Below are 22,195 nucleotides of genomic sequence, written 5' to 3'. Positions count from 1 at the left end.
GCCATATGTTCAAATATTGCATATAAATGAAATACTCGCTTTATTTGTGTTTTCTGCTTAAGCATATTATAGAAAAATAATGCAGCTATAATTGTGTGGGTATGTTGGTAAGGATGTCAGAGTGTAGTTTGCATGTGTTTACTGAAAATTTAATGTGTGTAATTAGTTTAAAATATTGTACTGGCAATCAAAAATCCCACTCCATGTATGAGTCACACCCTTGGCAGGGTCATAGGGCCATGTGAAAACTATGAAAAAGGTCAAAGAAGGTTAATGAGCTTTTCTTTTTCACCCAAACACACATCTTAACCCTTGATTGCACTTTTTCACTTATTGTTTTTGTACGGAGATAAAAGGTGCACTTGAATTTGAAGTAGAAGTTCAGAAGCCCCTAAACACATTGTTTTAGTTTTCACCACAACAAAATGCTGATTGTTTAGTCTGGTAGATTTTATACAAAGTTTGAGTTCACACAGGTGTTCTCACAGCCAAACCTATAAATATGTGGTGCTTGAGGGGTTGATCATTTCATTGTTTGCAAGATGAAGAGACGTTACTCAGCAGAGGAGCTAGTGTTGCCCACTGACAGTGAGCACACAAGTGCATTAGAAGCTGAGGATGTAAAGAAATCGATTTGTAAAGCATTAAAATTCTGAAAATCAACGAATGTTTGATAATTATGCATAGAAGAGATGCTTAAAAAAAAAAAAAAAAAAAGTCAGTGAAAGTTGAAAAAATTATTAATATATAATATTTCTATGACAGTTTTTTGGCATGGACATTTTTGTCCATTATGGACCTAAGTGTTAGTTTTTGTTAAAAAATCTGACACTACATAAAATATATAAATGCCTCAAAGTGAATGTTGTTGTTCTTCATTGACACGCCCAAGAATCTAATAAGCACAGAAAAAAAATTCTGCTTAGCATTTAGTTTCTGAAAATAAACTTCAATTTTTAATTTTTTCATTAAAAAACCCCTATGGCATTATGTAAACAAACCAGCATTTAAAGGGTTACAGTTCTTAAAATTAATGATTGTTTGGTATCTATGGATAGAACAGATGCTGGTTAAAAATTTACATCAGTGAAAGTGGAAAAAAATATTAATAAATCATATTTTTATGACAGTTTTTGGACATGGACATTTTTGTCCATTTTGCACCTATGTGTAACTTTTTTTTTTTTTGAATGCACAAGGGTTAAAACCCACTATAACGCTGCAACTGTATGATCCATGAAGGTACAATACATCGCTCTGACAAATCAACAAACATTGCCGCCAGCAGCATTTTCTCAATGTAAATGACAGATGAGGGATTTAATACTAATGTTGTCCACTAGAGGAAGCCACTGGATAAGAATATATAATCTCTTTCCATCAATTTAAATTCCTGAATATTTCCACGTTTCCTTTTTGAAGTCAACTGTCTCTTTTAGAACCGTCATGTGTTTTTTTTAAAGCTGGTTCATCAAAGTATTAGTGAAGATTCTACACTGCTGTCTTTGCAGGACAAACACACAATATCTATCTTTGTCTACATGAGCTATTGGTGCTTAGACCCCAATAATCGCAGCTTGCAACTATATTAATATGTTATTGTTTTCGTGGTGCTTTTGTGTTCTGATTTTTTTGAGTTACAATTAGATGTAAATACACAAAATAATATAAAGTTACAGTTTTCAGACCAAGAAATTCTGTTCAGTTCTAAAATTCATTTTCAGATCATACAAAAACTAGAATAAAGGCCAAGTGTCCGTGTCCCGCAGTGAAAAAGGAGGTCATCAGAATAGTTGAACTGTGCGTTTTGGCCAATTGTAGAGACCTACTTCAATTCTTTGCTTCAGTAATTCGCAGTTTAAGACTGCAGGATATCGCCAATTTTTCAACAAAAAGAATGTTTAAAAATATAAATCTATAAGATACGCCATTAAAACTGTTCTTTGTTGTTAAATGTCACTATAGTTCCAGTGTGCTTGTGTACCTTCATCATCCTCCTCTCTGAAAAACTCCTCACTGTCATTTGCCGAGTGCGATTTCTTCATCTCAGCGATTCGGTTTCGGGGCACTTTCCGGCGGAGTGACGGAGAGAAGAAGGAGGGTCTGTTTCTCTCTGGGGTAGGGGGAGTGCTGAATGATGTCACCTATAAGGAAAACAGAGCTGTCATTAAAAAATTTAAATGAATTAATTACATGGTACATACATATATATATATATATATATATACACACACACACTTGCAAAGTAAAAAAACCCAAATGAAGATCAAAGAGATTACTGTGGTAAACGAGTAAATCATTGACCATACAGTAAGTTGCTATAGAAATGAATATATTGTATATATTTTGTTCTCACACTATATTGTTGTATCACACTAAGTTTATCTAAGTTTCTTAGTATAAGCTGGTCTAATTTGATTCAATTTTATTTTATTATGGTCCCTACTTCTAACAAGTGTTCCACATTATGGAAAAATCTAGGAATTTTAGTCAAAGGTGCAATATGTAATTTTTCGTCCGCTAGAGGTCTATTCAAAAGAAAGGCGTAGCTTGATGACGGCAAGTTTGAGCGCGGAATCTTGGGACATGTGGTCTTCACATCACAGCCGATGGAAACAATCGGGATAGGACTCAGGAAGAAATCATGTTCATGGATGCCCTTATTAACGTTACTGTAGTATGAAGCAGAGCAGGACCGAGTGTTGTGGGAGCTGAACGAGGAGCTGGAGCAATTGCGCAACACACGCCTCACGAGCAGCGGGACTTTTATTATGACACAGTCGCCGGCGCTGCTTCCGCTATTCCGGTCATGAGTATGAGGTAACTCAGCTCTGTTTATCATATTAGATACATTAAAGAGTGTTTAAAAATTATATTATAACGTTACTCTGTGCGTTTACTCAGCGGCTGCTGTGAGACACTGTTACACACTGCAGTAAGATTGATCGATTTTAGAATATATTAAATGCTGGATGGCTTGTGTTGATAAAAGGCATGAAATTAATTTCAAAACATTTTGTATGATGGAGAAAATTCTGTATTACGGTTACTAAAAATAAAGCTTCTGATTATGATATGTTAGCTACTTGACAAAATAGTGTTTTTCTCTGAGGCATGATAAAGCATGTTACTTGCAAAAAAATAAAGAAAATTAGATTTAAACAATAAGACTAAACGTGTTGAGCTATATAACAATAATTAGTTTTCTGTCTATAAATATATCAAAACATGTAATATATTAAAGCGTCTTTGGTGTTTCCATGGTTTCTACAAAATAAAACCGGAAACCGAGGGTAAAGTGGGTATGACGCAATTGATCGGCGACTCCTCACATGTCCCGAATCCTTGGTTAAAATTGCAATTTTCTCACGATTTACAAATAGTTGCAAACATTTGGGATGTTGTAAGTACTCAAGTGAACAAAATATATAACACTGGCCTAGTGGTTTTGGATATTTTACTGCAAAATTCTTACATATTGCACCTTTAATTTAGGGCTATTATCCAAATCGTCTGGGTTTAAAATGAATATTGATCAATATCACATGATGTTTGAGACACTAGCCCCTTTCACACATACAGTCTTTAAATTACCCATAAATTATGAGAAGTTGCAACATTACCAGTAAATTACCGGTGTGATGCTGTGTGTGAAGAAAGAATGAAGATTACCAGTATGAGCATGTACGAGGTCAGAACGTGCTGACGTAAGAAGTCTGCTTTGGGCCAATCATAAAGCTGTGTCTGAGCCACAGGCTCTGCAGTTATAGGGCTTTATCACACTTCCACATTACAAAAAAGTGGAAGCTTCAGAAAGGAGCATAAAAATCTTGCGCTGCAGCCTGTATCAATGGCTGTGCCGATGGGATGGGCATGGGATTGTTGTGATTTATTTATGTAAAATTCAGCACAGATACTATAGACACCAACCTCAGTTTACAATCATTAATTGAGTATTGTGAAACAAAGAAAAAAGGTATCTGATATTTCGATGCATATTTCATGATTTAAAGGGGATACCAGAATACAGGAATTACAGTGGGTACGGAAAGTATTCAGACCCCCTTCATTTTTTCACTCTTTGTTATATTGCAGCCATTTGCTAAAACCATTTAAGTTTTTTCCCTCATTAATGTACACACAGCACCCCATATTGACAGAAAAAGGTGCTGTCCATTTCTTCTGATCATCCTTGAGATGGTTCTACGCCTTCATTTGAGTCCAGCTGTGTTTGATTATACTGATTGGACTTGATTAGGAAAGCCACACACCTGTCTTTATAAGACCTTACAGCTCACAGTGCATGTCAGAGCAAATGAGAATCATGAGGTCAAAGGAACTGCCTGAAGAGCTCAGAGACAGAATTGTGGCAAAGCACAGATCTGGCCAAGGTTACAAAAACATTTCTGCTGCACTTAAGGTTCCTAAGAGCACAGTGGCCTCCATAATCCTTAAATGGAAGACGTTTGGGATGACCAGAACCCTTCCTATAGCTGGCCGTCCGGCCAAACTGAGCTATCTGGGGAGAAGAGCCTTGGTGAGAGAGGTAAAGAAGAACCCAAAGATCACTGTGGCTGAGCTCCAGAGATGCAGTCAGGAGATGGGAGAAAGTTGTAGAAAGTCAACCATCACTGCAGCCCTCCACCAGTTGGGGCTTTATGGCAGAGTGTCCAGACGGAAGCCTCTCCTCAGTGCAAGACACATGAAACTTGATAAACTTTTTGGCCTTAATTCTAAGCAGTATGTGTGGAGAAAACCAGGCACTGCTCATCACCTGTCCAATACAGTCCCAACAGTGAAGCATGCTGGTGGCAGCATCGTGCTGTGGGGGTGTTTTTCAGCTGCAGGGACAGGACGACTGGTTGCAATCGAGGGAAAGATGAATGCGGCCAAGTACAGGGATATCCTGGACGAAAATCTTCTCCAGAGTGCTCAGGACCTCAGACTGGGCTGAAGGTTTACCTTCCAACAAGACAATGACCCTAAGCACACAGCTAAAATAACGAAAGCTAAAATAATGAAAAAAAAAGCATCTCTGGAGAGACCTAAAAATGGCTGTCCACCAGCGTTTACCATCCAACCTGACAGAACTGGAGAGGATCTGTAAGGAGGAATGGCAGAGGATCCCCAAATCCAGGTGTGAAAAACTTGTTGCATCTTTCCCAAAAAGACTCATGACTGTATTAGATCAAAAGGGTGCTTCTACTAAATACTGAGCAAAGGGTCTGAATACTTAGGACCATGTGATATTTCAGTTTTTCTTTTTTAATAAATCTGCAAAAATGTCAACAATTCTGTGTTTTTCTGTAAATATTGGGTGCTGTGTGTACATTAATGAGGAAAAAAATGAACTTAAATGATTTTAGCAAATGGCTGCAATATAACAAGGAGTGAAAAATTTAAGGGGGTCTGAATACTTTCCGTACCCACTGTACATATTTTCAATGCACGAGAACAAATGCAAACTCAGTATTTTAAATGGCAGCATGTATTTGCAAAAACCTCTAATGAATTGGGAAAAGAAAAGGGGTTGAACTGACCCTCTCGTGGAGGGGGGAGTCTTGGTCCTCTTCAGTGCCGCAGGGTGAGGTGTCTCCAGTGGGCACTCGACTCACAGCCATCTCAGCGTGACCTTTGCCCTGAGGACCCTTCATCCGCACAAACTCCATGTTGTTGTACTTGTAGAAGCCGAACGACATCCGCTGGGCCATCTTAGCAGCCACACTTACCTAGAAAGGCAAGACATACCATAAAATACACACAGAAAGCATATATAAAGATAATAAAAACTTTGGACATGCAGACATGTAAGCGTACCCGGTTGTCATAGACCTTCTTGAGTGCCTCGTAGCGGATGGAACCCTGGAAGATTACGCCCTGGAATGTGTTGCTTTTGTCACTGGCCACCAGCTCCACACAGACCATCTCACCTTCTCCAACAGTCATATCACTGAACACCTGCCCAACATACACACACCCATCACAGCCAATCATGACAATTATACCACTGCTCACTCTCAGAATTACTCATTATACAGTATATAATCACCATAAATTAGATATCATTCAAAAGCTTAAACATTTTTGAAATTGGACATTTTAGTGGGCTCCATTTCTGAGACGTATCAACTTCAAATTTGGAACACAACGAGTGTGTGGTTATGGCTTTGATTTTATAGTAATCTTAGAGTCCAAATTATGTTGTAAAATATATATTTTGCATAAGATAAAATGTTTAGTTCAGTAATTTGCTTTACAATAAACTTAAACATCTATAAAATTGTTTCAGAGGTGCCAAGTCATGTGTGAAATGAACCATTCTTTCACAATTTGAGCCTGATGAAACTTGACATTGTCATCCTGGAATATGGCCAATATGTCTCTTCCTACATGGTTTAAGAAATGAAAAGCTACATGCTCCATCTTTTAGGGTTAGAATAACCGTTGCCAAACATATAACATGCTAGAAACATAATAATCAACTGCAATAATGATCCATTCATAGACTCTTAAGCATTTTCCTATTTAAATCCAAACTTAAAATATGTCACTGTAATTTTTATGTCTCAAGACGCACACCCGAAATGGCACGTTTATAAAAGCTACTTAATTTTCCTAATTTATCTAAGGCCTAATCCTGGCTTAATCTAAGTCCTATCTTTAAAACCGGGCCTTAGATTATTTAATGACATTTAAGCAGTGAAACAATTGTGAAACACAAAATATGGAATGACTGTTTTGGCCGACAGAAATTGTAGCTACATAAAATTAAACCTTAAGCATGTGACAGCCTGTCCGATCAGACATTTATGTTCAAAGTTTCAACATTTCAGTTTAAATCAACATTCATTATACAGCGAATTTCGTATGAATGTGGTTTGATTGTGTTCACTTGTTACAACAGATATATGATGATATTAAATGTTAGTTTTCTCTCCTCATGCATTTATTACTCAAGACCTCACCTGACAACTATTTATACTTCCTTATATTACAGTATGATGTAACTTCGGTATATACGTTTTTGTGTCAGTTGTTACAAATGTTTGTAACCTGCCGGGAAAATTATGTGCTAGTGTGGCAACAACATCAGCAAAAGCACATAAACCTGTCCAACCTGTTCGTACACACCTCAGAAATCTATCACTGCGATATGAGCTCAAAACCACCGTACTCCATTTCCTGATTTTGGAGGACACACACCTTTGATTAAGCTCATGATGGTGCGGTACACAGCTCTTGAGAATACTAGCAGTTTTGTTCTAGCATCGTTGCTCCACCACCACATTTGAGAGTTACCTCCTCAAAGTTGTCAATCATGAAGAAGATGTTGGGGTAGCTCATTTTGGATTCTTCCCCTTTGCTGTCCATTGGGTGTTTGCTTGGAGAGGCAAACACTTGCTGAAAAAAATAAAGGGATCCACCGTTTTCATTAGAAGTAATAATAAAATATTCATATGGTAAAACACTGCTGAATGATTATTCGCCCGATACTATAACAGACATGTCATCACCCTTTAAGGAAGTAAAAGAGGACTAGTAAAGGTCTCTGTTATCACTTTGTTTAGATCTGATTTTCTGATAGCACACATACATCATGGAGACGTCTATTTGGTGTTTTGGAAGCTGTTTTTAGGCCATCTGCAGTATGTCTCTAAAATGTTTCCTGTCAGATGTTTAAAAGTTGAAAATTTTATCACTTTTGTTATTGTCAGTGTGTGAACAGCTTGTAACTAAACTTAAAAAAACAAGACCTTTCCTGACTTCCTAGGTTGTCTATGAAAGTCTATAGACTGATTTTTATGTGAAGGACTTTTTCGGCCAATTTTGCCGGGAAAATCTAAAGGATGTGGCCTTTACGTGCGCTCTCGAGAGCCTCTCTTCCGTTCTATGACACACGAAACGAATACTTAAACAATGTTCAGGATTACGCCGAAAGAGCCATTCTGTACAGTAATGTCACAGTAAAAACTTCTTTTTTCTTCTAAGCGAAGAAGAAAGAAAAAGAACGTCGGCGTGAGCAGGCTTGGGAGGGTTACTTTAAAAATGTATTCATTTAAAAATGTTACAGTTAAAAATTACTGCATAAAAAAGTATTCAGTAACGTAATCCAAGAACCGCAATATGAAAGTAATGTAATCTGATTACTTTTGGATTACTTCAAAGTCACACACACACACATATACATATATATATATACATATATATATATACATATATATACACATATATATACATATATATACACATATATATAAATATATATATATATATACATATATATATATATATATATATATATATATATTTTTTTTTTTTTTTTTTTTTGTATAGTTTTTGGACTGACAAGTTTTTAAATGTTAGTAGTTCCATACTCAACGACACCAACATAGCGTGGCCCAGATCCAGCCCACATGTGGTACATGGATTCCACGAAGACCAGATATGGGCTGGATCTGGGCCAATACTATGTTGCTGTCAGGGCTACGAGGTGGTTACGAAATTTTATTTGAAGCAAAAAAGTATTTGAGGTGCTTCATGGGAATGGTCATTCCCAGCAAGCTCTTTTGCCCTGATTTTTTTAATTTATTTATTTATTTATTTATGCATGCCCTGGAATTTTCAGTACAGCATCATGGGTAATGTAATTTTTTTTTTTTTTTTTTTACCATGGATTTAATTGATAAATATGATTACTTTAAAAATAAGTTAAAATAGTGCGAAAGAATAGCTTCATCAAATGCATAACACCATAGGTTAATAACATTGTAGCTCACAGAAGGTCTGTCTTTAAAAGGTTTATAAGTTATAAGTCTCTATGGAGAAAATGGTCTCAACAATAAAAATATTTTACAAATCTGATAAATTAACTATTGCAATATAATTATCGTTGTTGTTGTTGTTTAGAGCTTAAAATTATAAAAATCACATCAGATCATAAACAAAATGAACAAGCTCGGATCAAACATTTCTGTTTATGTTTGTTATGCTTTAATTTTAATGTTTAGCATTTTGGTTACTTTTAAAACTTATTAAAGGGATAGTTCACCCAAAAATGAAAATTTGATGTTTATCTGCTTACCCCCAGTGCATCAAAGATGTAGGTGACTTTTTTTCTTCAGTCGATCACAAATGATGATTTTTAACTGCAACCACTGCCCTCTGTCAGTCAAATAATAGCAGTGATTGGGAACTTCAACTATAAGAGTGAATAAACCTTGCTTAGACAAATCCAAATGAAACCCTGCGGCTCGTGACGACACATTAATGTCCTAAGACACGAAACGATCGGTTTGTGAGAGAAAACCGAACAGTATTTATATCATTTTTTGCCTCTAATACACCACTATGTCCAACTTCGTTCAGCTTCCTGTTAGTGAGGTCAAAAAACGCGTTGTGATGACGGAAGTGATGTCTCGCCCATATACTTCAATGAGCGCGAGACATCACTTCCGTTGTCAGAGCGCGATCAGACCTCACTAACTGGAAGCTGAACGAAGTTGGACATAGTGGCGTATTAGAGGTAAAAAGTTATATAAATACTGTTCGGTTTCTCACACAAACCGATCGTTTCGTGTCTTAGGACATTAATGTGTCGTCACGAGCCGCAGGGTTTCATTTGGATTTGTCTAAGCAAGGTTTATTCACTCTTATAGATGAAGTTCCCATCTACTGCAATGATTTGAATGACAGAGGGCAGCGGTTGCAGTTGAAAATCATCATTTGTGTTCGACTGAAGAAAAAAAGTCACCTACATCTTGGATGTGCTGGGGGTAAGCAGATAAACATCAAATTTTCATTTTTGGGTGAACTATCCCTTTAAAGCTAAGCAATCATGCCTCATTTCCACAACTTGGGAATACACAGATCTGAAAAAAAAAAAAAAAAAAAAAAAAAAAAAAATATATATATATATATATATATATATATACACACACACACACATACATTTTTGATTATACATCTTTATGATAAAGAAAGTGTTCATGTTGTATGCATTTTCTTCTTTGAAAACAAAATAGCAGCAAAATTTCCATAAATTGAAAGTATTTTTCCCCGCGGGCAGCATCGTTTCAACTAGCAGCAGTGATTCAATCTGCGTCTGAGGAGATTGTAGACTGGTGTTATTTGCGCATGCACAATCGAGTGGCTCGCGTAAGTCATCACTGGCAACAGAACCAGGAAATACTGTATAATCAAGCAGCGCTTGATATGTGTTATTATGGCAAAATAATGATTTATTTAGTTAAACGACGACTGTAATCCTGATAGTATCCCCCTTTTTTCAAAATGTAACTGTAATCTGATTACTGATTACTGTTTTTTTGACGTAACGGTAACGAATTAGTCACTGGATTTTTGTATCCTGATTACGTAACGCCGTTACATGTATTCCGTTACTCCCCAACCCTGGCTGTGAGTATATCAGGGCCTTGAATCACGTTCAGTAGGGGTTTAAATCGGACAGTTCATCACGATTCGATACAATATCGATTCTCATAGCCAGCGATTCAATATTTCCCGATACCTCAAAAAGTTCTGCGATATGATTATGATACGATTCGATTAATATTTAGATATTTTGAGCCTATTTTACACAACCAGTTAAATTTTTATTAACTCACAACTGCAACCAAAATATATAACAAACATTTATTTCAAAATTTCACATCCTGAACCCTGATTGGGTCATCCACAAATAAAAAATTCACACAGTAATCTAATGACAGTATTTTAAGTAAAAAAGTAGTAAAAAAGTATTTTAGTTCTGTGCTAAAATGTGTAATGTCAAAAAACTGATAAACAAGGAATACATACAAACACACACACACACACACACACACACACACACACACACACACACACACACACACACACACATAATTAAAAAACATTCTTTTAAATGTATAGCACAGGTTTTTAATGAAGCAACAACATATTATAGGTAGGACAAAACAAGACAGGCTTTTAATATTCTTTCATTGTGCAAATTTATTATAAAGGCTCCAATACAGAGCGGAACAGCGTGGCGCTCTTATGCGGCAGTTTATTGACCATATTCTTTTAACAGTTTTAATTTCAGTTAGTGTGTGTGTGAAGAACGATTCATAGCACTCTATTCTCCAGTGTTGTGATCTAACGGGCACTGTTTGAGATGTGTGCACACTGCTTTTTGCAAGGCTTTAAAAACAATTACAATGCACGCGTTGGCGATAATGCATAGACTGATATTGTGTGAGAATGTGGAGAGTGTTAAAACAAAGGTGCCTCTATAATGCGATTTTTTACGCATTGCATTGATGCATCGGATCGTTAGACATTAGATCAATGTATCGATCTATATTGATGTATTGTTACACCCCTAACGTTCAGTGTCTTGTACGTTACAAGCAATGAGTTACTGACTGCAGTTCATTTAACGGCCACCAGTTACAAGGGTTTCTGAATTCTAAATCTAGCCCCTTTAAAGATGTTTATCAGACATTTTGGAGATGTATGTGTGCTGTCTGGGTGTTTCAGTAGGGATCAAGCTGAAAATGTTAACAGTGTTGCGATGATTTTGTGTAGCGATTTTTGAAAAGTACCTTAATTTTTTTTTTTTTTTGACAAAGAGCTTGTAGCTGTAACCCTACAACTTTTCTAAACACAACTAAGTAATAACAACAGAAAGACTATCACCCCTGTTACTATGAGTAAACAACTATTTTTGAAAAATGAATGAAGCTTTCCTTATGTATTAAACTTCAAACAATATGTAGTTTCATAATCTTATGATTTGGCTAATAACAGCTAAAAGAACAGTAAGACTGTTACTATGGTTTTGTGTAAACGACAGATTTTTGAACAGTTCATTCATTTTCTTTGTAATAACTTGCAGCGTCAACCTTGAAGTTAATAAAGGCTGACCGAACTATAAGACTGTTAACCCTGTTTCTTTGATTTTTTTAGTAAACAACAATTCCTTTTATAATAAACACCTTCTAGTATCATAACCTTGAGCTTAGACTAAAAACGACTGAACTGTGAGACTGTCAACCCTGTTACTTGTCTGTATATTCCAATACACAAACTGCACAAACGTTGTCTTACCTGTGATTTCTTTTTGTGGATGTGGATGTCTCCTGCATCTGAGCGTGTGCAAACTGCACATGTGACCACATAATCCAGCTGTGGGATAAAAAGACTTCATGGGCAAAACCATACCAAAACAGCAGTATGAAAACGTCAATGACGCAGAGAGATTGGGTTTATTTTTTAGAGCAATGAATAAACCTCATGGCGTCTGATCACTGAAGTTTGCTTACCTTCTGCAGGATGAGGTTGAGATAGACGCTCTCCTCCCAGTCGATGTCAGGATCACCGAGCCCAGGCAGCTTTTTAGAGTCTCTTCTGTAAACCTCGACCTCCACCTGAAACCAAAGCAAGTCATCATTACATCAAATCTGACTTCAGATGCTCCGCATTTGAGTTTTTGGTGGAACATTTAATTCTCTGTCTGGTTAGTGCCTGGACATTTCAAAACGTCTGTTCCCAGACACTTATTTCAAATCATTTTTGGTGAGCTCTGATTGGTGCAACATGGCATTATTAATGTATGTGAGATTTAACATCCTTATCAGGTACTTTTATGCCAACTACAGTTTCACGTTTCATGAATAAGCTCTGCCAGCTGCATCCAAAAAGACATCTGAAAAGTTCTCCATCTCATTAATCTCAACGAATGTCCAGATGATTGATTATAAAGCAATTTTATCTGTTATCTTAGCAATTATTACAGATGTCTGTGACTTATTTTTGAACTCTTTCCTGTTTGGGTGATAACAGAGTACAGAAGACAGGACATACTGGCTGTTAAAGAGAGTTTACCTAAAAATAAAAATTCATAATTTACTCTCACTCATGTCCTTACAAACATGTATGACTACTGTTTGCAAGTTGCAGCGCTCACAAAAAGAAAAATGTATGACATTTTCTAAATGGGTGTGAAATATTTGGATCCATTTTCTCTGCATTAATCTGTATGTTTCACAAAATTAATAGGTTCATCTCACCTTTTTCCCTTCAGTTTCATCTGCACTGACATACGAGAGCTTGCGTCGCACATAGAAGAGCATATCATCCTGACGGGGCGCCCATTTCTCCATGAAGTATGTTGAGAACATCCATGTCCAGAACACTATGCGGTCATCCTTGAAGCACCCTAAACAAAACAAAAAACAAGAGTTTATTACAAGAAACAAGAATTGGGTGCAATGGGACTCATTCACTAATAATTCAAGTGTTTTTATTTAAATGCAATAAAAAAGTAAATGTACAATAATTCAGTCATGTTTTTTTTTAAGTACACACATACACAATAAGTGGACAGACTGCAAAAATATAGTTTTGTAGGCATATTTAAAAAAAATTCTGATTATTGTCAGATGTTGTTGATATTAAAGGTGCCATCGAATGTTTTTTTACAAGATGTAATATAAGTCTAAGGTGTCCTCTGAATGTGTCTGTGAAGTTTCAGCTCAAAATACCCCATAGATTTTTTTAAATTAATTTTTTTTAACTGCCTATTTTGGGGCATCATTAACTATGCACCAATTTAGGCTGTGGCCCCTTTAATTCCTCACGCTCCCCACCCCCGGAGCTCGCGCTTGCCTTAAACAGTGCACAAACAAAGTTCACACAGCTAATATAACCCTCAAAATGGATCTTTACAAAGTGTTTGTCATTCATGCTGCATGCATACATCAGTGAGTATAGTATTTATTAGGATGTTTACATTTGATTCTGAATGAGTTTGATAGTATGCTCTGCGGCTAAAGCTAATATTACACACTGTTGGAGAGATTTATAAAGAATGAAGTTGTTTATGAATTGTACAGACTGCAAGTGTTTAAAAATGAAAATAACGACGGCTCTTGTCTCCGTGAATACAGTAAGAAATGATGGTAACTTTAACCACATTTAACAGTACATTAGCAACATCCTTGCTTGCTTACCTAGTCTGATGATTCAGCTGTGCACATCCAGACGGATACTGGCTGCCCTTACCTAATGCCTTGAACATGGGCTGGCATATGCAAATATTGGGGGCATACATATTAATGATCCCGACTGTTACGTCACAGTCTGTGTTTTTTTGAGATTCACCTGTTCTTCTGAGGTCTTTTAGACAAATGAGATTTATATAAGGAGGAAACAATGGTGTTTGAGACTCACTGTATGTCATTTCCATGTACTGAACTCTTGTTATTCAACTATGCCGAGGTAAATTCAATTTTCCATTCGATGGCACCTTTAAATTTTAGTGTAAACTTCACAGTTTTGAAGATATTGTGGTCAATATGAAATAAAAATTGATCCTATTTACCTGCCTAATAATATACATTCATTAATGAATATTGTTCTAAATTTTCATAATCTTTACCCAAAATTTTAATGAGTTGCTCCACCTCTAGAATGATTTTCCTTTTTCGCTACATGGATAATATTAATTAACCAATGGTAAATGAGTCATTTGCATTCAGTTCTAGGGTACGTTTACACAACAACAATGTACTAAAAACTTTGCATTTTTGAAAAGTTTCACATACAGATGCCAATGTTGTCCAAACAATCCCGTTCACACGTATCCGAAGAAAACGACTAGAAATGCTGTAATATTCATGCCAGGCCAGTAGTTGGCGATGTCACTTTGTAAAAAAAAAAAAGCTGCGCCTACAGACATTTAAAACACATGCGCATGACGTCAATGTTTTCACAAATTTGTGTGACGGTATCGTTTTCAAAAACTTTCACTTGTATTCAAAAGTTTGCGTTTTCAGTCCCCAAAAACGTCATTGTTGTGTAAATGAATGACTAAAACTCATAACAAGTTTTACATTTTTAGTTGAACGGTGTTGTAAACAACCCCCAGATTCATTCTGGTATAAAAAGCCCACCTTTCAGCATCCAATAAATTCTCAAAGGATAAAATGGATATAGACTTTGTATACAAGACTTACAAGGTCTGATAACATATTTAAACATATTCAAAAGTAATTTAATTCAGTGTCTATGTCATCATGAGCTGCTTCTGAAGCAACCTAAAGTTAAATATATACAAAAATGTAATTACTAGCAATCAATTAAATTATGGGTGCTTCTCAAAACGAAGGCTGCATATCTCAGCTGCCTAGTCATCAAACGTCGCTGAAGGCCATCTCAATTGAAAGGATCCTTAAAAGGCAGCCTTCGTTCAGCTGAATTTGAAGGGATAGGATGGAATGTATCCTTCGCTACCTTCAATCCTTTGTTCACATTCCAATTCACAAAAATAAACTGAAGGAAAACGAGCCAGTATTGAGCTTTATTTTTCCAAAATTAAGTTTTATTAGTATTTTCGTGACGTAGGCATGCACTAGACAGACTCATTCTAGCATTTAATTCTGAGGAGGACATGAGCCCTCAAGCCTCTAAAGGACTGGACTATAAAGGACACCGCCTCGGTAGGATGCAGCCTTCTATTTGAGAAGCATCTAACATTTCAATATGTAAATAAAATAGTTTAGTTTCAAACAAGCAGGGTACAAAAAGAGGCAGGAGCTGCCAAACACATAACATTGGATGTTGTCCACTGGTGACATCTTTATTGATGTTAATGAGCCATTTAGTTTTGTCCGGAACTGTTCCAGCTCTGGCAGCAGCACCCTGCCAATGGAAAGTGCTGTAAAGTAGTGCTTCAGTAGCTCCTAACGTGACATTTACTTCCATGGATCTCAAGCTACTAAAAAGAGAAATGATCATATGACCTGGACTCTCATATCCCCTTTTGGAAAGAGGAAGAGGTTCAGTTCTGCCTGAAGATCTACCACTTAACAAGCTTCAGTTCTAAATCTACAAGCAAAGATTAATTCATATTTCATAAAGCAATTAAATGAAAAGGCCAAATCTGAAGTGATGTTAGGGTGACTGTGAAGTCCAGCAGTATCTCTGGCCTCTGAACAGATGCTGTAGTAGATCAACAGCAACACACAAGCCAACTCAACACACTCACACACACACACCATCTAAAGCACTGTCTGCCAGCACAACAACCTACTTCTTTCTTCTCCTGAGTTCCACTGAAGCTACTGAAACTTTTCAGTTCTTCTACAGCTAGAAACCAACTTCAATAGAATTTAGTCAGAGCAGACAGCATAATTCATTTGACAATTTGTTGTACTGTCTTAAGAGCCTTAAGGTCTCATTTTAAAGTTTTTTGGAGCTTTTGCCCACTGGAAATCTGTGTAAATATTTTGTTGAGTCTCCATGATTCACCAAAATGAAAGATTGAAAGGTTTCAATGACATCCCAGATCTGTTCTTCCAATGGAGCTTCCTTGGTTAAAGGAATGGTTCACCCAAAAATGAAAATTATCCCATTATTTACTCACTCTCAAGCCATCCTAGGTGTATATGACTTTCTTCATTCAGCCGAACAAAATCTGAGTTATAATAAATAATATCCTGGCTCTTCCCAGCTTTGTAATGGTATAGTGCCTGAGTTTTTGAAGCTCCAAAAGTGCATCCATCCATCATAAAAGTAATCCATATGACATCAGTGGGTTAATAAAGGCCTTCTGAAAAGAAGCAATAGGTTTTTGTAAGAAAAATATACCTATTTAAAACTTTATAATCACTGGCTTCCAGCAACGGGAAGACTCGAATTCTAGCGGAAGACTGACCTCAACATATGCTGAACCTCCTCTTCTCTTTTACTGAAATATTAAAACTTTTCATTTTCATGACCAGCATTTTCTTCTATCTTCTGTGCTTCCACGTTTGTCAATTGACCCTTCGCCGGGAGTTTGACAAGCGATCTAACCAATCATAATGTAGAATCCGCCATTTTGTCCGACAAAGCAGTCAAGAGTTAGAAGATTAACCTCAGTGGACTTGAACTTGAAAAATGGTGAGTACTGACGTCTTTCCGCATTTGAAACAACATTCCTTCTGATGTTCATTCATGTTTATTTGATAAATTAACTAGTAGGAACGAGATGATCGGTTCACGAGCCGCTTGAGCTGAGGCGCTACAGCAATTTTTCACGACACATAAAAGAGCCACAAAACAGTTTTTATTGTTCAAATTTAAAAAAAAAAAAAAAAAATTACACAATTTGAAAGCTTGGACTTTGTTTAATATCATAAGTAACCTGCTTTGTCTTGTCTGTCGACGTGTTGTCAGTGTCCTCTTTGCTCCATGATGTATGACAGCGCCATGGGTTGCCGGACAAAGCAACAGTAAGGGGGCGGGTCTTTGTGAAGGGTAATTTCCCACCTAAGCTTACGCTACGCCTACATCCTACTTCAGGTCAGAGGTCACTCTTCTGCCGGAACTCGACTCTCTCATGAACGCGTGTACGGCCGTTAGCGGAAGCTTGTATTTATAGTTTATAAAGTTTCAAATATAGCTATTTTTCTAACAAAAACTCATTGCTTAACTTCAGAAAGCCTTTGTTAACCCACTGGAGCCGTTTGGATTACTTTCATGATGGATTGATGGAGCTTCAAAATCTCAAGCCCCATTCACTCCCATTATTAAGCTTGGAAGGGCCAGGATATTTATTAATATAACTGATTGTGTTTGGCTGAAAGAAGATAGGATGGGTTGAGGGTGAGTAAATTATGGGATATTTCTTTAATGCCATAATTTCAGGATAACTTGCCATAAGATTGCAATATCTACTTTTATACTGCTATTTCCCCAGTAACCAGCAAGCAGGTTTCATGAGTATAATATATTTCTCTGGTAACACAGCTGGATAAAGAAAAATCCCTGGTTTAATAACATCCTGAAAGTGATCCAACTAACCTATGCTTAAATAACAGGACTGAGGGTTTAAAAAAAATAAAAAATTATAATAAAGTGAAATTCAGTTAACAGAGTAGATTACAGCATTATTATTTATGAACAAAACATGAAATAAAAATGTACAGTTCACAGCATAAATGAGTACACCCCCTCTGAACCAATACAAAAGATGTATTTTCTTTATGATCACTAATACAATTCATGGAAAGATGGCAAAACTAAAATGTATTAACATAATAAAAACTGAGAGATATGTCATTAATAGCCAGAAAATGAGTAAATTAGCCAATTTTGTTTAAATTAAGGATTGCAGAAATGAGTATACACCCTAGATTTAATTCAACAAATGTATAATATTCTAGTACTTAGTATGCCCTCCATAATTTTGAATATACTGCTGTGACCCTTCTTGGCACGAACAAAGTTCATGACAAACTGTCACATGACAAACTTGTCACATCTGTCCTGTTTAACTCCTGGATGATGACCTCTTTAAATGCCTTGATCTTTAATGGGGAGTGTTGTTCAACTCGTCTCTACAGAATCCCCCACAGACACTCAAGAGTGTTAAAATTGAGTGCAATACATGTCCACAGAAGGTTTTTCACTTTGGGAGAATGCATATCCTCATTGTCATGTTGAAAAAATGCCCAACAATGCAGGGAATGAGGAAAGGGTAACATCTTCTGTTTCAAGTTTGTGTATTAAATTACACAGTGGTGTGGGAATTCATGAAAGCATTGATAAAGCACAACTTCCTCACACCTTTAGCACTCATATATCCCTATAAGAGCTTCACTAGTACTGAACTTTACTGTGGGAACCAGGCACTTCTCACTGTACTCCAACACCATAACATTTTGGATGCTGTTACATCCAAAATTATTGATTTGGTCTCATGAGACCAGAGTATTGATTCCCAGAATCTAGATTTTGTAAATATGGGCTTTGGAAATGGCTAACTGACTTTATTGTGCTTTGGCCACAGTAGGTAATTCCAGTGAGAACAACAATCATGCATGTCATTTCTGCAGGCTGTATCTTACTCTGTGAGATAAACAGTCACTCTTTTCATAGCTTTTGCTGGCTCTGAGACAGTCGCTTGGTATTTCTCCTGCTCTTTGTCTAGCAAAAAAAATCCCTCATCACTAAACGAAAGCTTAAAATGAAGTCCTGATTATTTCAGGGGTCTTGTCACAAAACTTTTTTTTTTTTTTCAATTTCTGTGTTACTATATTTTCACACTTAAAACAATGATTTGATAATCCTCTTGTAGCACTGTCCTCTTCTGTGCTAAGAAATAAGTCTCCTGACAGTTCTCTCCCAAGTGCTTCCATTGTTGTCAGCATTAAGTCTGAGAATGATTCTGTGGGGTATATAATACTTTTAATTCTCAAAAAAATTACTTCTCTTCAAATGTTTAAATACTTACCTGTTGATCAAACATTGCCTTAAACTTACACCAGAACATTTTTATTTCATTTTATTTAGTAACTTTTAGGAAATGTTGCTACACAACATTTTATCACCTTGATAAGAAAATCTTATTTTGACATGCTTCTTTGGTAACTGATTAAGCGGACTTGCTGGAACATTATATCTCTAAAGAACCCTAACAAGTCTTCTAAGTAATTGAGTAATTGCTGATTTCAGAAGTTTCAGAGGGGGTGTACTCATTTATGCTGTGCACTGTAGATATAAGTTAACAAATCTAGAATAATATAAAAAAGTTCACTATTCGTTAAATGCATTAGCTAATGTTAAAGGAACACTCCACTTTTTTTGAAAATATCAAAACATTTTGGTCATTTTTGAGCGAGATGCTAACAGTCTAAACCGATTCAATGAACTATGCTAAGTTATGCTAAAAGTGTTACCGCCAGACCCGGAGATCAGCTGAATGGATTTGAAAACGGTAAAACTCAACTGTTTAACTCTAGGGGAGTTGGAAAATTAGCCTATTTTCAAAAAAAAGTGGAGTGTTCCTTTAACAAACTGAATATTACAGTAAAGTAAAAAGATAACACTTTAACAGACGTGTAAACCAGAGGATGTTCACAGAAGCAGAAGTGAAGAGCCTTGCAAAACATTAACAGTGTGTCGCACAGAGAATGAAATATTTAAAAGGGACAAAACATCAAAGAAAGACGACAGGGAGAGGGAGAGCGAGAGAGAAGCACAAAGACCATCACCATAATCAAACATGATGAAGGAAAAGATGTTCTGGAAAAGCTCTAAAATGTCTTTCTTCAGAGAAATTTAGCTAAGTTGAGTGAGGAGAACATAAATATCCATATGACTCACTCAGAATAAGAGCGAGTCACTCTAAAGTGTTTTTGTTTGTGATCTTTGATGATAAATCTGTACGTGACTTGAGTAATCACTCGAACTCTGACCCTGACAACAACACGACACTGAAATATGAGAGCAGCTTTCCTGCAAAAAGCACCTAACATCCAAAAATTCATCAAATCCCTTTTGCCGTGTTGTCAATAGGACGGAAAAGGCCACAGGGACAGTCAATGAAATTAGCCAAAACGTAGTTTCAAGAGCAATATTATAAATATATAATCAGTACATTACTGAGTAACGTTAATGTCATTTTCAACAGGTGTTAGCTATGAGGGAGTTGTATTGTGATTTCACCAAACATAAAGTAGGAAATATAAACCTTGACGTGCTGATAGATAGATAGATAGATAGATAGATAGATAGATAGATAGATAGATAGATAGATAGATAGATAGATAGATAGATAGATAGATAGATAGATATCGAATAGAACGCTGGAGTGAGAAGACAGCACTATGACATCACAGGCTGGAGATAGCGGCGGCGCGCCTCGTGAATTATGATGTCATAAAGGAGCACCAGCTGAAACAATAGCTGATGACCGCGGCCTGTTTTCGCGTTTGACCGTCATGATAAAATCAAGTTATACTGACGCGTCAGTAGCGTTAATGAAGGGCAGAGAGGGTGTGAGTGTTTACGGCTGAATGTACTGACCCAGTCCGCTAAGGTCCTGCTTGACGTTCAGGCGGTTCCGCTCGTCCGCGATGGCCTTCAGCATGTGCTGCAGGGACTGGTCCGGTTCGGCGGGATCATCGCTCTGACCCGATAGAGCTGCCATGATGCGCGCGGTTGTCATGACACGATCTCGCCGCTCATCTCACGGCAACATCACAGACCGCTGTACATGACAGAAGCCGAGCACAACAACACGAGCGCCCTGCACTTCCGTCAGCTGCGACGCGTCGCGTGACTCGCGTCGGGAACACCCCATGCTCCTGCCTTGACGTCATGCCGTAGGCGTCACTTATTATAAAGGGGGCATGCCACTTCTACTAAAATCACTGATAAACTAGTAATAAAAGTGTGACAGATTCTAGAAACAATATGAGCATTTTTGGGTGATTCTTTTGATTAGGTTTAGTTTGCTTTTCATCTGCTTATCACCGTTTTATGTATATGTTTTTCCTCTTGTTTGTAAAAAAATCTGTTGATGCTCTTCAATGTTCTCCTGAAGGTGTTGCACAGTATAATTTCGGTTTCTTTAATTGAATTTTTTAACACGGTGTTGTGGAGAGTCACATTTATTCAAAACACTTATGACATAAAGAAGCCACACTACGAAACACTGATTCGAAACAAAAGATTCTTAAAGCTTCAAAGCTTCACGTTTTTAAATTTGTAAAGGGTTTGTTCACCCAAAAATGAGAATTCTGTCATTAATTGACCCTTCGCAAAGACCCGCCCCCCTTAGTTTCTGTTGCTTTGTCCGACAAGCCATGGCTCTGTCACACCACACACCGTGAAAAATACATCGTGGAGGACACTGACAACACGTCGACAGACAAGACAAAGCAGGTTACTTATGATATTAAACAAAGTCCTAGCTTTCAACCGCTCAAGCGGTTCATGAACCGATCATCTCTTCCTACTAGTTAATTCATAGCATCAAATAAACATGAATGAACATCAGAAGGAATGTTGTTTCAAACGTGGAAATATGTCAGTACACACCATTTTTCAAGTTCAAGTCCACCGAGGTTAATTTTCTAACTCCTGACTGCTTTGTTGGACAAAATGGCGGATTCGACGTTATGATTGGTTAGATCGCTTGTCAATCAAACTCCTAGCGAAGGGTCAATTACTCACCCATATGTCTTTCCACACTTGTAAGACCTTCATTCATCTTCGGAACACAAATTAAGATATTTTTGATGAAATCCCAGAGGTTACTTATCCATAGACAGCATCACACGCATGTGTCGTGCTGCTCACATGATCAGCTTCGACCAATACTGAGCCGGAATTCGGACGTAAACACGGAAGTCTTCAGTGTGCTTACGATAATGACAGGGAA

At 36.9% G+C, this 22,195-nt stretch overlaps 1 protein-coding gene across 1 annotated transcript in view; it reads right to left on the bottom strand.

Annotated features, from left to right (window-relative positions):
- kiaa0930 overlaps window positions 1–21,106 on the bottom strand; it is a 28,433-nt gene extending 7,327 nt beyond the window's left edge. Inside the window, exons 1-8 of the mRNA XM_067392426.1 lie at window positions 20,836–21,106; window positions 13,053–13,201; window positions 12,306–12,410; window positions 12,091–12,168; window positions 7,300–7,401; window positions 5,818–5,958; window positions 5,541–5,729; window positions 1,985–2,144 (exon numbers count right to left, since the gene is read on the bottom strand). Coding sequence (XP_067248527.1) covers window positions 1,985–2,144; window positions 5,541–5,729; window positions 5,818–5,958; window positions 7,300–7,401; window positions 12,091–12,168; window positions 12,306–12,410; window positions 13,053–13,201; window positions 20,836–20,977 — 1,066 coding nt within the window. The 5' untranslated portion in view covers window positions 20,978–21,106. The remainder of the gene's footprint in view (window positions 1–1,984; window positions 2,145–5,540; window positions 5,730–5,817; window positions 5,959–7,299; window positions 7,402–12,090; window positions 12,169–12,305; window positions 12,411–13,052; window positions 13,202–20,835) is intronic.
- Window positions 21,107–22,195: the final 1,089 nt, after the last annotated feature.

The sequence above is a fragment of the Chanodichthys erythropterus genome, chromosome 8, assembly GCF_024489055.1.
Source record: "Chanodichthys erythropterus isolate Z2021 chromosome 8, ASM2448905v1, whole genome shotgun sequence".
NCBI lineage: Eukaryota > Metazoa > Chordata > Actinopteri > Cypriniformes > Xenocyprididae > Chanodichthys > Chanodichthys erythropterus.
This window is presented reverse-complemented; position numbering and strand designations above follow the sequence as displayed.